The following is a 17,179-nucleotide window of genomic DNA, read 5'->3' on the forward strand; positions in this document are numbered from 1 at the left end:
ATAAGTAAATAAAATCTTTAAAAAAGGAAAAAAGGCTTGGAGGCTCTCTTAATAAGGGCAACACAAAGTCAGCATTTCTGTCTTAAAAGATGTAGTTTGGGGCGCCTGGGTGGCTCAGTGGGTTAAGCCGCTGTCTTCGGCTCAGGTCATGATCTCAGGGTCCTGGGATCGAGGCCCGCATCGGGCTCTCTGCTCAGCAGGGAGCCTGCTTCCCTCTCTCTCTCTCTGCCTGCCTCTCCATCTACTTGTGATTTCTCTCTGTCAAATAAATAAATAAAATCTTTAAAAAAAAAAAAAAAAAAGATGTAGTTTGTTTTGGGGCTTTTTGCCCCATCTCTTTTGCCTCTCTGGGGCTAAAGGGTTTTTTATGTCTTTTTTTTTTTTTTTTTTTTTTTTTTAAGATTTTATTTATTTATTTATTAAAGATTTTATTTATTTGAGGGAGATAACGAGAGAGAAAGAGCACACAAGTAGGAGCAGTCACAGAAGGAGAGGGAGAAGCACACTCCCTGAAGAGCCCCACGTAGGGCTCCATCCCAGGACCCTGGGATCATGACCTGAGCTGAAGGCAGGCACTTAAATGACTGAGCCACTCGGGGACCCCATCTGTCTTATTTTAAGTGTTATTTGACTTAGACCATCCTACCCAGAGTTGAAATTCAGGGATAATTTTGTTTTCTGTTCTTTTTTTTTTTTTTTTTAAAGATTTTATCTATTTATTTGACAGACAGAGATCAGAAGTAGGCAGAGACACAGGCAGAGAGGAGGAAGCAGGCCCCCTGTTGAGCAGAGAGCCCGATGTGGGGCTCGATTCCAGGACCCTGGGATCATGACCTGAGCCGAAGGCAGAGGATTAACCCACTGAGCCACCCAGGCGCCCCTTGTTTTCTGTTCTTAATCCACCTGCTACACTAGGGAATGAAGTTGTTACTTCTACTCCATCTTAACTCTGAGTGACTACTCTCAGAGCTTCTGGAGAAGTTAGCTTTGCTTTGCATCACAGCCACAAGAATATACTATACCAAGGGCTTAGAGTTAAGACTTTTTCAACATGATCTTTTCTTAAGCCTCTCTAAAAGAATACCCATCATATATTAAGTATCCTGACTGATTACTGTATTGGACAGTCTGTGGCTCCATTAGTTAAGCATCTGCCTTCGACTTAAGTCATAATCTTTTCATCCTTGGTGGCAATCCAATCACTGAGGTAGATGAATTGGGAAATTGTAAACAAATTTGATGTGGGCTTATGGACAGATAGATTGTACCTGAATCCCATATAGCAGACAAAGGAAAGGGAGTGGCAACATTTACCCTTGAGTTTCACTGAAAATCGTTTGACTTGTTCTCCTGCTTCTTTTTACTTTTGTGCTCTCAGAACCTCAACCAGAATCCTCGCACTTTGCTGCCTAAATTCTATGGACTGTACTGTGTGCAGGCAGGTGGTAAGAACATTCGAATTGTGGTGATGAACAATCTCTTACCACGGTCGGTCAAGATGCACATCAAATATGACCTCAAGGGCTCAACCTACAAACGGCGGGCTTCCCAAAAAGAGCGAGAGAAGCCTCTCCCCACCTTTAAAGACCTGGACTTCTTACAAGATATTCCAGATGGTCTTTTTTTGGATGCTGACATGTACAGTGCTCTATGTAAGACCCTACAGCGTGACTGTTTGGTGAGTTTATTATATTTCCTTCCCTGTCAAATACCAAAAATCTCAGCCACTAAAACAGCTTATTGTTCTTAAGGTTCAAATCAGTGCAAGATGGGACTCAGTTCCTTAGCTCCATATGTCCCAGACTTCATTTAAAATAACTTTTGCATTAAGTTATTGCTGAGCCTTTACATTTTTGTGTTCTGTTATCCTCCCCGACCTGGCTTCATTTTCTTTACCTCTCCTAGGCCTCATAATCCTACAGTCTCCTTATTTTCATACCAGTACCATCATTCCTCAGATCTTGGTCCTGCCTGCCAGATTCAGATTTATGTCTTGGAACCTGAGTGCTGCTGAAGGAAATCACACACCTGTGTCTATTCCACCAGCATCTCTACAGGTTGATGCTATCTGGCCTATTGTTCACCACTCCACCTCCTGTTCCTCTCAGCACAGATGTCACATGATTGCAGCCTACAAACCATTTTCTGACTGCTATCCCCCAGCCTTGTTTCTAAGCAGACTACCCCTCTATTGTATTACATACTATCCATTTGTCCTGCCCCCATCTCCAGTTTATAAACATGTCTAGGCTTACCCATCTTTAATCTCCTTTCTGCCCAATGTGATGGCTTCTTACAGGTCACTTTTTCAGAACTGTTTCTTTAGGGTTCTGTTTCACATCTTGCTTCCTTTCCCTTCCCTGGCTTCAGCCTCTATCAGCTGTTTTCTTTCTGGATGTAAGCCAACTTTTATCTCTTCCATCTTAAGGTTAGGAGGATTTTTTTCTTTCTTCTACTTCTTCTTCCTTTTTTTTTTTTTTTAAAGATTTTTATTTATTTGTCAGAGAGATCACAAGTAGGCAGAGAGGCAGGTGGAGGGGGGAAGCAGGTTCCCTGCTGAGCAGAGAGCCTGATGCGGGGCTCAATCCCAGGATCATGACCTGAGCTGAATGCAGAGGCTTAACCCACTGAGCCACCAGGTGCCCTGAGAACAGAAACTCTTGAGTATCTTTGTATCCCTGTGAACAGGCACAATGCCTGCACGTGGTAGGGCTTCAGGAAATACTGACCTGAATCAAAGCTGGTCATATAAAGTCCTGCAACAGATTCACTCCATCATGAAATGTACTTCGACCAGACTGTCCTTGTGGATTTTTTTTTTTTTTTAAAGATTTTATTTATTCTTCATAGAGAGAGGGAGAGAGAGTGAGCACAGGCAGACAGAATGGCAGACAGAGGCTGAGGGAGAAGCAGGCTCCCTGCTGAGCAAGGAGCCCGATATGGGACTCGATCCCAGGACGCTGGGATCATGACCTGAGCCGAAGGCGGCTGCTTAACCAACTCAGCCACCCAGGCGTCCCTGGATTTTTTTTTTTTTAAAGATTTTATTTATTTATTTGACAGAGATCACAAGTAGGCAGAAAGGCAGGCAGAGAGAGAAGGGGAAGCAGGCTCCCCGCTGAGCAGAGAGCCTGATTCGGGGCTCGATCCCAGGACCCTGGGATCATGACCTGAGCCGAAGGTAGAGGCTTCTAACCCACTGAGCTACCCAGGCGTCCCTACTTGTGGATTCTTAACAGCACAAATACGTATTCCACATTCTCTTGAATACAGGGCTCTTTTCACAAAGAGATATAAGGAAGGAATAAGCAAAGAGGGTGTTGTGGGCTAGGCAGTGGCCTAATATATATTTACTCAAATAGAAGAAAGCTGAGGGGATAGAAATAATGAGTGACTAGAGGAGGTTAATCTGTTCTTCCCCAGGGAGTAGGAGGAGCAAAGGATAAGCCTATAGTTAACCCTGAAAGTCAAGAATAATTGAATCTTGGGGCACCTGGCTGGCTCAGTTGGGGGAACGTGCACCTCTTGATCTTGTGGTTTTGAGTTTGTTGGGTGTGGAAATTACTTGAAAATAAAATCTTTAGGGCGCCTGGGTGGCTCAGTGGGTTAAGCCGCTGCCTTCGGCTCAGGTCATGATCTCAGGGTCCTGGGATCGAGTCCCGCATCGGGCTCTCTGCTCAGCAGGGAGCCTGCTTCCCTCTCTCTCTCTCTGCCTGCCTCTCCATCTACTTGTGATTTCTCTCTGTCAAATAAATAAATAAAATCTTTAAAAAAAAAAAAAAAAAAGAAAGAAAAGAAAATCTTTAGGGGCCCTTGGGTGGCACAGTCAGTTGAGCATCCAGCTCTTGGTTTTGGCTCTGCCCCTCTCCCTCCCCCTCCCTTTGTGCCTCTCTCTCACTCTGTCTCTCTGTATCTCTGAAATCTTGAAAAAAAATAAAATCTTAAAAAGAAAAAAAATGAGGGTGCCTGGGTGGCTCAGTTGGTTAAGCGACTGCCTTCGGTCCACGCCATGAACCCGGAGTCCCAAGGTCTAGTCCCACATCTCACTCCTTGCTTAGTGGGGAGTCTTCTCCTCCCTCTGACCCTTCCCTGTCTCATGCACTCTCTTCCTCTCCCTCTCTTTCTCTCTCTCTCAAATAAATAAAATCTTTCTAAAAAGTTTAAAAAAAAAAAAGATGGGGCGCCTGGGTGGCTCAGTGGGTTAAAGCCTCTGCTTTCGGCTCGGGTCATGATACCAGGGTTCTGGGATCGAGCCCCACATCGGGCTCTCTGCTCAGCGGGGACCTGCTTCCTCCTCTTTCTCTGCCTGCCTCTCTGTCTACTGTGATCTCTGTCAAATAAATAAATAAATAAAATATTTGGGGGGGGGAGATTTAAAAAAAAATAAATAAAAGAATAATTGAATCAGGAAAGCTGTGAGATCCTAAAAAAAATCCTCATACTTCTCAAGGCTCAGAATGTGTTTTTTTTCCCCTTCCTTTAGGTGCTGCAGAGCTTTAAGATAATGGACTATAGCCTCTTGATGTCAATCCATAACATAGATCATGCACAAAGAGAGCCCTTAGGCAGTGAAGTGCAATCCTCAGCTGACACTCGCAGACCAGCCCCCCAAAAGGCTCTCTATTCCACGGCTATGGAATCTATCCAGGGCGAGGCTCGGCGAGGTGGCACCATGGAGACTGATGACCAGTGAGTGGGCTCAGGGGCAACAGGGTGGAGAACATAGAGTCATGGTATTTTTTTCTTGAAGAAAGGATGCAGCTCCTGGAATAAGAATAACCCCGACTCAGCATTTAAGCTGATAGTATTAACACTTACAAAACTATAGAACTTAAGAATGTAAAAGGAAAAGAAGAGGTCTTAAGTTGGGGATCTGTAGTACATCTGGGAAGGAGAGCTATTTAAAGTTAAAACACCTTTCAAGAAGAATATACTCAGAGCCTTAGACACACGTTTGCCTATTCTATTAGAACTTCACCGGAAGTAATTTACTATAGGCCGCTTTATGGAAGGCGCCTTTCTCACCATGATGGATCTATCTATCAAGGAAGTATATTTACTGAAGCATCAGAAATGTCTTGTAAGTGGTTTTATTTTGTTTTGTTTTCTTTTAATATTTCATTTACTTATTTGTCAGGGAGAGAGAGAGAGAGAGAGAGCACACAAGCAGGCAGAGAAGAGAGGCTGGCAGAGGCAGAGAGAGGCAGAGAGAGAAGCAGGCTTCCTGCCGAGCAAGGAGCTCTATCCCAGGACTCTGGGATCATGACCTGAATGGAAGGCAGTGACTTAACCCACTGAGCCACCCAGGCATCCCAGTGGTTTTATTTTTAACGTATCCTTTACTGAACCTCAAGAAGAGTGTCCTAGTGGTGTGAGTTAAAATATCAAAGTACTGAGGAAGTTCAGAGTTACCTGAGCGTTTTCAGTGTTGCTGAGTAGGGGTGACTTTAGATTCTCTTTGGTAGAATTGGGGTCGGAGAGCAGACGAGTGAGACTTAGAGAGAAAGAGGTTATAATTCATACTCCAGAGTGGCTCTTGGGGTTGGAGGAAGGTTTTCACTCTTCCCCAGCTTACGAAAGATGGGGCAGTTATGTTTAGGTCTCAGTTCCCTATCCTGATCTGACTCGAGGTGAGGAGAAGCCATCATGTGCCAGGCCAGGGGTTTTCTTACTGTTTTCTTCTTGTCTTCTGGAACAGTATGGGTGGCATCCCTGCCCGCAACAGTAAAGGGGAAAGGCTGCTGCTTTATATTGGGATCATTGACATTCTCCAGTCTTACAGGTGAGGAGCATATGGATCCCAAATGAGGGGACAGAGTGTTTGCAGATAACCATTCACATTTCTCCTTTAGCTGGGTTTGTCACTAAATTCTTCCTGAAACAGGAACACAGCAGGTTGGATTCTAGTGGCTTACCTCCTTGGGTTTCAGATGGTAGTTTATTTCCTTGATTTTGCCTGTCTCCCTGGCTTCGTTACCCTGCCACCTTCCAAAACATAACATATACCTCTGTGGATAACTGAGTCAGTCCTCAGAAGCACCGGGGTAGAACACACCATCTGTCTGGCTCTTTGTGAAAAACTTGTGAGATGAATCATACTCCACATTGGGGTACTGCCGGAAACATGTTCTTCTTTTCCTTGGAGGAAAAACCAGAGGATCACTGTGTCCTGTGCTGTTAACCTATGGAACTGAGGCAGTGAAGTGACAAGGAGAATTTGGAAATGCTAGGTCCCAGTGTTACCCCTGTAAACAGGTTTCAACTACTAGTGAAGACTGGACAGACCTTGGTTTACTGTTTCACAGTATTATCATCCGGTTTTAACTCATGTCTTCCAGGCATGCTCATCTGTCCCTTCACTGTTCCTTTTGTGACAAATGTTCTTATCCCTGACTTGCCAAGGACATACTAAGTTCCCTTTTTCAATAGGGGATGTAATGAACTTCCCTAGAAACAGCTTTGATTGCTGTCCTGAACAAGTACTACTTTGTCTGTTCTTTGGAAAGCAAGTGTAATAGAGGGAGTGCTTTCTCAGCTTCTTTTAACTTCATAAAAGAGAAAACTGTCATTCATTTAAAAACTTGGTGACTGTGCGATACACATTTTTCTTGGCAGGTTTGTTAAGAAGTTGGAGCACTCTTGGAAAGCCCTGGTACACGATGGGGTGAGTAACAGTTTGCTAGTGGCTCTCCTCCTGGCTCCTTCAGTTGTGATTGACGCCCTTGATTTCTTCTTTCTTACTTCATTTGTGGGTTCTGCCCTTCTGTTAGGGTTTCAGCCTAGAGGAAAATAGCCCTTGGACTAAATAGCAATCCTCTTGCCGGGCCTTCCCCCTCTTTAACTCTGCAGCCATCTCTTCTGCTCTGTAGGACACCGTATCAGTGCATCGCCCAGGCTTCTATGCTGAACGGTTCCAGCGCTTCATGTGCAACACAGTGTTCAAGAAGATACCCCGTAAGTGGCTTCTACCAGATGACCCCCCAATGACTCCCTTACTCCAGGAGATGGGTGGGCAAGACATCTCTGTCAGGGAACTGCCAAAGCCTCTTCTGCTCCACCCACATCCCATGAGAGCTGCTGCCCGTCTTTATGTCAGTCACTCTGTCTGTCCCAGTGGTTTCCGAGTTGCTGCTTTTCCCCTGGCTCTCCCTTCGTGTGTCATTGAGGTGAGGGGCATTTCTGGGAAAATTGGTGGGATTGGGGCGGGGTGGGGGGTAGGGAGTGGCATTGTGGGAGCAGAATCCATGCCATAGGCTGAGATAGAGCCTGACTTCTAGACAGAGATAGGCAAGCATATTACCAGTCTTCTGTTTTCTCTTCATATCCCCAGGGCCAAGGAATTCTCAGACTAGGATCAAAGGGTTGGAGAAGCATTTACTGATTGTACTTAGCAGTCATTCTTACTCTCTTCCCTCAACTTTCTTGGGTGGAAAGTGCCAGTATTCTTCTTTTCCAGCCTTCCAGTGCTGCTGCCATTGGCAGATTTCCAACTCCTTCTTCCTGTCTCCTCATTATAGGCCTCAGTTGTCCCTCAGTGTGGCAGAGAGGACTTAGGCATGCCAGACAGTATTAAAAAACATGGGAAAATTCCTTCAAAGTCTTTTCAAAGTGGCATATAAGCAAGTGTAAAGTACCATGGTGCTGTGTGCGTGAATGCTACAAGCACGCAGAGTGAAAGGGTCATCTTCATCAGCTTGAGCTGGAGGATATTGTTAAAGAACAAGGGAGTGACAGAAGGGAAAACACCTCATCAGGTGGAAGCAAGCCATGGAGGTTGTGTGTAGTGGGGGCAAGATATGTATGTGTCTGCTTTCCTCTAGGTTCTCTGCTTTCCAGAGTGAGGTGAACTGAGATGCACACCCTTTCTAATTCATAGAGCCTGTCTTTGTTGACATTAGTCCTTCTTCCCGCTTTGCAGAGCACCTTTGGGTCTGTGTTGGGGATGCTGGCAATTTGTATGTGTCTCGGTGATGGTTTCTCGGGTGGGTGCTAAGTAGGCTTTCTCTTTGCCTTTTGAAGTGAAACCCTCTCCTTCCAAAAAGTTTCGGTCTGGCTCATCTTTCTCTCGGCGAGCAGGCCCCAGCGGCAACTCCTGCATTACTTACCAGACATCGGTCTCTGGGGAGCACAAGGCACAAGTGACAACCAAGGCGGAAGTGGAGCCAGGTCAGCGCCAGGGCTGGGGTTCCCATGTGATTGGGGACTCCCTCCCTCCCTCTGAGCCCTAGATTATCTGCCTAGACCCTCTACTCCCCATTCATATCCAGGAAAAGCCAAGTTACACTTTTTTCCCTCTGTATTTCCCCCACCCCGTTTTGTCTTCTTTTTTATTTATTGATTTTCTTCCCTTTTCTTTTTTCCAGGCGTCCACTTCGGTCGTCCTGATGTTTTACCTCAGACTCCACCTTTGGAGAAAATCAGTGAGGTCTCGACTCTTCCTGACCCCTATTTCTCACCTGTAGTTGGAGAGACTTTGCAAATGCAAACTACAAGGTTGGTTCCTTGACCCCTTTCTTCATGTTCTCCTTTCATCCTCTCTCTTCAGGTCTTTGGGAACCTCCATAATTTTTGTTTTTTCGAGAGATCATTATCTTTTGCTCTTCAGTAGATTTTTCTGGGTTTACTTTCCTTTAGTTCATCTTTACTGACTTGAAGGAGTGTGTCAACATCTCTGCATCTTTAAGGGGTATGCAAACTATTCTGATAGAATGTGCCCCAACTAACCCTTTATCTCCTGGTGAGTTAGGTGAGAATTCTCAGCTTACTTTGTAAGCCTGGAAAAAGATTCCTGGGCAGGGAAGAAAATGAACAGTGAGTCTTGTAAAAGGATGCATCCTAAAGGTTGTGGTTTAATTTTGTTAGATGGTGTGTTGATTATTTAGTGCATCATAATAAATTAACCCAAAACTTAGTGGATTAAAATAACAAACACATATCATAGCTTCTGTGGGTTGAGAATGTGGATACAGCTTAGCTGGGTCCTCTGGCTCAAGGTCTTTCATGAGGTGTTGGCCAGGGGCTCCCATCTCGTCTGAAGGCTCAACTGAGAGGCTTCACTTCTAAGCTCCTTTATATGCTTGTTGGCAGGGTTCAGTTCCTTGTGGGTTGCTGGACAGAGGGCCTTAGTTCCTTGCTGGCAGTTGGCTGGGGACCTCCCATGGTTTTTTGCAACATGAGCCTCTCCTTAGGACAACTCAGAACATTGCAACTGGCCTCCCTCAGAGCGAGCAAGTGAAAGTGCATGCACCTATCCAGAAGCCATAATCTTTTTGTGACCTAATCTCAAAATTGACCTCCTATCACCTGCACTGCATTCTAGTCACTAATTCTAGCCCACACTCACAAGGAAGGGATTATACAAAGCTGTGAATACCAGGAAGCAGAACTCATAGGGAGCCCTCTAAAAAGTGACCTTTCGCAGTCCATCTTCTGGCCCCCAATGCTTCCTGTCCTTCCTGTGTGAAATGCATTCATTTGCTCCAGTGGTCTTCAAAAGTCTGATCCCATTACAGCAGCAGCTCAAATTCCAGAATTTTGTCATCTGAATTAGGTCTAGGTTTAGAGGAGCTCCCCAGGTACTGTTCCTTGAGTATAGTTGCTCTCAGTCTTTGGACCTGTGAAACTAGAGACAGCTGTTTTCTCCCTATACACCCAGCAGACAGTGGTGAGGCAGTAAGTAGATAACACTGAACACATTCCTGTACAAAGAGAAGAGTGAGGGAGGCACAGAGGAGTCACTGGTGCATAGCTAGTCCAAAATCCAGCAATTGTTGAGTTTCTTTGATCAGGCGAAATACAGGGAAAAGGCTTGGGAGTAATTCTCCCATTACTCTTTACTCCACTCTTTGACCTCTTGGTTTTGCTTTCTGGGTCTTCCTTTTTCATGAAAGCCAGAATGTTGTTTGCAGCTAGTAGTTTTCTCAGCCTGCTTCTTATTTTGGCGTCCAGCAGTTTCTTCATTTTATACTGTGTATGCCCCTTTCAGTCCAAGCTGTGAATGTTTCTGCTGTTATAATGCCCTCAAAGATTTTATGGTCCTTCTGTGAGTCTCAATAAGATTCAGTCCCCTAGACAAAAGCCACACCCACAGATACCCTCTTCATAAGCCCCGTGCTGCTTAGAGATCCTGTTAAGTTGAGAGGTGCTGCTTAGAGATCCTGTTAAGTTGAGAGGATCTGGGAGACTTTAATCTTTTTGAATGGCCTTTTGTATGATTGAGTAGTACTCTAAGGAACCAACTTTGATTTTTCTGAAGTCTTAGAAAATGTTTTACAGTCATACCCTTGGCTTTGTCTCTAGACCCCATTTTCCTGGTAGTGCCCAGGTTTTGTGCTTCCTCGCAAGCTGTTTCTTAATTTTAGCATTGTTTGCTAGCTGGAGGGGCTCAGAATTTTCAAAACCATCAGGTCCTGAAAGTCCTTTTATTTAATAGTCCTTCCCTTAATTTTTTTCTTCTCGTTTCACTGTAAGCATTAAGAGGGAACCAGGTGGGGCGGGTGGTGGCGGGGGAGAAAGAGCCAGGTGACAACTTTAGTACTTTGTTTAGGATTCTCCTTAGGTAGATCACCCAATCCGTTAGACACGTATTCTGCTTTTCACATAACTGCATATGACATTGTTGCAAAACTTTGTTCCACTGCATTACAGGGATGCCCTTTCCTTCAGTATCCCATAAGATTTTTCTCACTTCTGTTGAGCCCACACTGGCAACTCACTCATCAAGCCTAAGATTCTGCAGTATGTTCATGGTACTTCTAGACTTTCACTAAAACTTTCCTTAAAGCCCATTTCCCTCTTCCAAGCCTCTTCCACTTTTTAGTTCAGTAGCACTTTACTTCCACGTTCAAAAATGTATATTATTTATTACTGTGTAACAAATTACTCTCAATTTGGCAGCTAAAAACTACAACATATATTATTTCAGATTTTATGTGGCTTGACTGGTTCAGGGTCTCTCAGGAGGTTACAGTGAAGCTGTGAGTCAGGGCAGTCGTCTCATCTGGAGGCTTGCCTTGGGGGAGGATCAACTTCTAAGCTCATTTACGTGGTTGTTAGCAAGATTCAGTTCCTTGTAGGCTGTTGGCCTGTGGTCCTCCCTCAGTTCCTTGTCACATGTTCTCTTCATGTGGCAGCTAGCTTCCCTCAAAGCGAACAGTTAGTAAGAGAACTCGAACCCAAGAGGAAGCTAGGTAGGGTCTTTTTGTAACCTAATCTCAGAATTGATGTTCCATCACCTGGCCTACATTTTGTCCTCTTGGAAGAGAGTCACTAAATCTAGTCCCCATTCAAGAGGAGAGAATTACACAATGGCACAAATATCAGGCAGCAGTAATCACTGAGTGCCTACTACACCTAGGAATTGAAGAAAGAAGGGGAGAGTATTAGGAAATATTTTTGTAGTACTCAAGAAGCTAAATAGTTAATTAAAACAACATGCTTCTAAGTCTGGTAGTTTCTTAGCCTCTTTCTGAATCCTGAGTTGATCCTGAAGTGAAATATGGAGAAGCATTATAAGATTTGACTTGAGAGGATTGTCCTTTCTCTCTCTCTCTTTCTTTTTTTTTAATATTTTATTTATTTATTTGACAGATAGAGATCGCAAGTGGGCAGAGAGAAAGGAGGAAGCAGGCTCCCCACGGAGCAGAGAGCCCGATGTGGGGCTTGATCCCAGGACCCTGGGATCATGACCCGAGCTGAAGGCAGAGGCTTTAACCCACTGAGCCACCCAGGCGCCCTTTCTCTCTCTTTTTTAAAAAAAAATTATTAATAACATATAATGTATTACTTGTTTCAGGGGTACAAGTCTGTGATTCATCAGTCTTTCACAATTCACAGCACTCATCAGAGCACATACCCTCCCCATTGTCCATCACCCAGCTGCCCCATCCCCCCCACCCCTTCCCTGTCCTTTCTCTTTCTTATCTTCTAATTCTTCTTCTCTCTGCCTCCATTTTTTTTTTTTTTTTCTTTTGCTAGTTCAGCCCTCTTGGAAAAGCCTGAAGTTGCAGAGTCAGAGTTCACCCATGTGAGTGTCTGGGATGTGGGGGAGGTGAATGCTTGCTTTGAAGGGTATAAAGAGGATTACTGATGAAGTGGAACAGGGAGTTAATTTGCAAGGTGCCCCTTCAATTTTGCCTTTTTAAAATTTGTAGGGACCTTGTACTTGGAAGCAAAGGATGAAATAGAAAACTTAATTTTGCCAGTCAAGCTGGAATGAACTTGAATTCCCTTCCTGCCTCCGCATTTCATACTCCATATCCTTAACCTTATACCCTTACCCTTTCCAGTGAGCAGAAAAATTCAGAAGACCTGGAACAAGATTCTGCCAGCTTGGTGATCCCAAGAAGCCAGCCCTTGCCCCAGCAATGCTGAATTTTCTTCTTCGTGGTCATCACAAAAGGAATATAATGGAGGCTGGGGGAGCTCTCTGCCTCCTTCCTGAAGAAGAACCTCTTCTCCTTCCCCTTCCTTATGAATGGGCACCAGTGCCTCGGACCGTTGAGGACAGCAACATCTTCTCCACTTCTGAGTTAGATGGCACAAGTTTTCAAGGGGCCAGCCTTGGCTTCCACAACTGCATTGTTTTCAAACCCCCATTCTTCCTGCTGGAAGTGGGGTTGCTGGATTTGGTGGTTTTCTTCCTCTTCATCTACCGTTCACCAGGAGCTGGACTCTTAAATTTCCTCAGGCAGACTGGCTGGCACATTATCTCCACCTTCTCGCTTTCTCTGGAAGAAGATCCTTGTAATCTCTGTTAAGGTTTTGGGGATAAGGGTGTTAAGCCAAATCCCACCTTAATTTTTTTTTTTTTTCCTTAAAAAAAGGAAAAGAAAAACTAGCACACAGCACACAATTTGAAGCCAGTTAGTTTCAGATCAAAACTGCAGAAGTGTCAGGAGAGATGCCTATTTTGGGGGCTCCCTCAGAACCCCCTGATGTTTGAGAAATGGAAGTATGGAACTGCTTTGCCAGGAGCAGCTCCTCTTTAACTCCTCCTCTCTTGATGAATTTCTTAAGGCTGAAGGAATGGAGAGAGTGGGAACATGGGGTAATCTTTATCCCTTTTGTTGAAACAGCGGGGCAGTCATGGGACCAGAAGATCAGAGCCCTTGCTAGGCAGGACCCTGTTCACTGCCAGGCCATCACAGTTATTAGTGTTTTGCAATTTGAAATGTATTCTGCTTGTTTTTCTAAATATGAAGACTTAAATGAATTTGGATCCTTCTCAAAAGGAGGTTTCTTCCTTGCTCTTCCTACCTTTTCCGACAGTGTTCTGCTTTTCAAGGAGCTGAGGTGGGGAGGAGACACCTCTGTCCCTTTAACAGGCAGTCTGTATCTGTGAGGCTAGAGAATATTCACTTAGACTGATGGGGAGCCAGCAGATTCTTGCCTAGGTGAGGTCATAGCTGTGCCACATGCCCTGCCCCTTCTCGTGCAGAGAACTCGGAAATGAGAGCTGTGTAATCTGTTCCCCCTCTCCAATAGTTGTGATTCCCCACCTGATCCTCCTCCTCGTGGCTGGGGACTAGGGGGGTCTGGCATTTCAGACAGATTGTTGAATACTGTCCCATCTCCATCCTGCCCGACCTCGATAGTAAGTTAGCCCATCCCCCAAATAACTGTCTATATTAGACACCCCCAGCCAGTTTCTGGCTGCCTGTCTTTGCTGCCATGTTCTTTTTTACAAGAAGGAAAGAAACAATTCTTGCTATTTTTTTTTTCATAATTTACTATTTATGATGTATTTAAGTGTTTTATTCAGGACAGAGTTCTGTAGGGAGTGGGAGGGAATATTTGAGGGGGCTGGGTCTTAGGGAAGGGAATGGGGAATCAACATTTTTATGAAGTGTCACTATTTGCCTCCACTTTGTATTGTTCAGATACGGCAAATGCAATATAAAAGTGATAAATACCTGGTTTTAATGTATTAAACTTTCATCAGTTATTTAGAGACCTCTTGTTTCTTCCTGATTTCTTTTTCATACACCATCTGGTCCAACCTCATGTCCCAGCTCGGGCTCAGTGTTATTTGTGTTCTTTCCCTGAGTAAATGCAGCCTCCTCGCCAGTTGCCTTCAGTCTGGTGCAGGCCTGTGCTAGCTTCATTCCCTACCTTCCAGCCGCCTCTCCACTTGATCAACTTCACCTTGAAAAGCTGTGAACATGAAGGGAATTACTGTTGGTCTGTTGCCTGAGTTGCAACCTACTTTAACTGATGGATCTGTGAATCCAAAGGAGGAAAGGAGGAGGCACAAAAGCTTGAGATCATTTGGCCTTTGGATTCCCTCTCTTTTCCTCTCCTGACCTGGTGCTAAGGTGTCACTTAGGAGACCACAGGAACTGCTTCCTTCAGTTGTTTTCCTCTTCTGTGAGGTTGAACTTCGTTATTAGTTAGGCTTTTTTACTTGGATGGGAATCTAGACCAAAGAGCGGGTGCCTGTTCTAAGGCATGTGGGCGGGGAAGTTTGGAGGGAAGCAAGTTAACTAACGAGTGTTCTTTCCACAGCACTATCCCTTATTTTGTTAAGATCATTCTGCGAATATTTCTGCAGCAGCTAATGAGCAATTCACTGGGTAGTTGGAGGTCAAAAGAAGTATTTGACCTTCAAGAGTTTACAGGAGGAGCACACACATATTTGTGTGTACACAAAAACGTTTTAGATGGATTACAGTTTAGGATTTCAGTTCTCTGAGAGAATGGTACAGAATATATTAGGTGGAAGAAAATTAGAGGTTAGTGTGGACTAGAAGTGTTGGGGAAGGTTGCACATGAACGTATGAGAAGGGTTCTATTTTTATTTATTTATTTTTTTAAAGATCTTATCTATTCATTTCACAGACAGAGATCACAAGTAGGCAGAGAGGCAGGCAGAGAGAGAGAGAGGAGGAAGCAGGCTACCCGCCGAGCAGAGAGCCCGATGCGGGACTCTATCCCAGGACCCTGGATCATGACCTGAGCCGAAGGCAGAGGCCCAACCCACTGAGCCACCCAGGCGCCCAGAAGGGTTCTATTTTTAGAACAAGGGAGAACCCACACTGGAAGCAATGGTGGAGGAGATCTGAGTAAGAATCTTGGCGGAGGTGGAGGTGGAGGCCTCACTGATAGCTAGACTGAGGAATTGTTTTTTTTTTTTTTTTTTTTTTTAAGATTTTATTTTCTTATTTGACAAAGATCACAAGTAGCCAGAGAGACAGAGAGGCGGGGGAAGCAGGCTCCCCGCTGAGCAGAGAGCCTGATGTGGGGCTCGATCCTAGGACTCTGGGATCATGACCTGAGCCAAACGCAGAGGCTTAACCCACTGAGCCACCAGGCGCCCCTGAGGGATAGTTTTTTAAGATTTTTTTTTTTTTAAGATTTATTTATTTATTTATTTGATAGAGAAAGGGAGAGAGAGACCACAAGTAGGCAGAGAGGCAGGCAGAGAGAGAGAGAGGAAGGGAAGCAGGCTCCCTGCTGAGCAGAGAGCCTGATGCGGGACTCGATCCCAGGACGCTGAGATCATGACCTGAGCCGAAGGCAGCGGCTTAACCCACTGAGCCACCCAGGCGCCCTTGTTTTTTAAGATCTTACTTATTTGAGCCTGAGCAGGATGGGAGTATGCAGAAGGAGAGGGAGAATACTCACCACTGAGTAGGGAGCCTGACCTCGGATTTGGTCCCAGGACCATGGCATCATGACCTGAGCCAAAGGAGGACGTTTAACTGAACCACCCAGGTGCCCCTAGGCTGAGGAATATTTTATTTTATTTTATTTGACAGATTGAGAGAGCGAGAGAAGGAATACAAGCAGGGCTAGTGGGAGAGAAGGAGCCCGATGGAGAGCTTGATCCCAGGCCCTTGAGATCATGACCTGAACCAAAGGCAGACGCTTAATGACAGCCACCCAGGCATCCCAGGAATTTTTTTATTTCAAACTGTAGGAAATGAACTGTAGAATGTTTTTTTGCCTCTAAGTAGAACATGATCAAAATAATTCAAACTAATCTGTTGACAGAGTTCTGTAAAAATGGATTGAACAAACAGATTAGACTCATAATTTAGGTGTGAAGTGGTGTGGGAGGCTGGAGGTGATGATAAAACTATGATAGAACAAGTAGTAATTGGAGTGAAGGAGGAACTGGGGATTGTCAAAGTTTTGAATTTGAGTTTAAGCCACTCCTTTAGACTGGATAAGGAGAAAACTCTTTCCCTAACAGGAATTGGATCCAAACATGTTTTAGGCATACGTGGTCTTTCTGACACTGTTACCTGGTCACTCGCTCTTCAACTTACCCGTGCAACTGCTGAGTGCATGCAGTAAATACCCTCTTACAGTCAGAGGGTCCCTCTAGTGGTGAGCCCCAATGGCTAGCTACTTCTAGAGAGGAACCCTGCAATCCCAATGCAGGTAAGGCCTGCTAGGGGAAGAGGAAACCAAATGAGACCATAGGATAATAAAGCTGGAGGGTCACCTGGGTGACCCTTAGGCATCTGACTTCAGCTCAGGTCACCATCTAGGGATCTTGGGATTGAGCCCAGTGTGGGACTCCCCACTCAGAGTCTGCTTCTTCCTCTGCCTCTGGCCTAACCCCCTGCTTGTGTTCGCTCTGTCAAATAAATGATAAAATCTTAAATAAAATACATTCAAGATTAAACTGTATTCTTGGGGTGCCTGGGTGGCTCAGTCCTTAAGTGTCTGGACTTCATGTTCTTAAATACCTTCTTGCCTCGGGACATTTCCACTTGCTCTTTCTCCAGGTATTCTTTGGATCTCTGTTCAGATGAAAGGATTCCCTAATATCCTATTTATATTAAATTCAAACCACATCCAACCCAGTCTATTTTTCTCTGAAGTGATCACCCATTATTTGGGGGGGAGGGAGTGTGTGTGTGTGTGTGTGTGTGCGCGTGCATATTTTTTTTTAAGATTTTATTTATTTGTCAGCGCACAAGCAGGGGGACCGGCAAGCAGAGGGAGAAAGCAGGCTCCCTGCTGTGCAAGGACCTCAATGAGGGACTCCATCCCAGGACCCCGGGATGAGCCGAAGGCAGACACTTAACGACTGAGCCATCAAGGTGCCCCATAACTGAACAGCTTCTGACATAGTGCTAAGGGGACATCTCTGTTCAAAGAAGAGTTCTCCGTTCTCCAGGTTGAATTAAATCAATCTTATAGCATCTATTTTTCATTATCTCATTTT

The 17,179-nt window shown here is 44.8% G+C and overlaps 1 protein-coding gene across 5 annotated transcripts in view; it reads left to right on the forward strand.

Moving 5' to 3' along the window:
- The window catches only part of PIP5K1A (phosphatidylinositol-4-phosphate 5-kinase type 1 alpha), a 38,755-nt gene extending 24,802 nt beyond the window's left edge, over positions 1-13,953 (forward strand). Inside the window, exons 8-16 of one of the 5 annotated variants that reach the window (XM_032360695.1) lie at positions 1,379-1,678; positions 4,484-4,689; positions 5,699-5,782; positions 6,616-6,664; positions 6,870-6,954; positions 8,020-8,166; positions 8,364-8,493; positions 11,977-12,025; positions 12,288-13,953. In XM_032360695.1, coding sequence (XP_032216586.1) covers positions 1,379-1,678; positions 4,484-4,689; positions 5,699-5,782; positions 6,616-6,664; positions 6,870-6,954; positions 8,020-8,166; positions 8,364-8,493; positions 11,977-12,025; positions 12,288-12,290 — 1,053 coding nt within the window. In that variant the 3' untranslated portion in view covers positions 12,291-13,953. The remainder of the gene's footprint in view (positions 1-1,378; positions 1,679-4,483; positions 4,690-5,698; positions 5,783-6,615; positions 6,665-6,869; positions 6,955-8,019; positions 8,167-8,363; positions 8,494-11,976; positions 12,026-12,287) is intronic. The other 4 variants (XM_032360694.1, XM_032360697.1, XM_032360696.1 and 1 more) reach the window with 4 other exon arrangements.
- Positions 13,954-17,179: the final 3,226 nt, after the last annotated feature.

The sequence above is a fragment of the Mustela erminea genome, chromosome 10 (assembly GCF_009829155.1).
Source record: "Mustela erminea isolate mMusErm1 chromosome 10, mMusErm1.Pri, whole genome shotgun sequence".
NCBI lineage: Eukaryota > Metazoa > Chordata > Mammalia > Carnivora > Mustelidae > Mustela > Mustela erminea.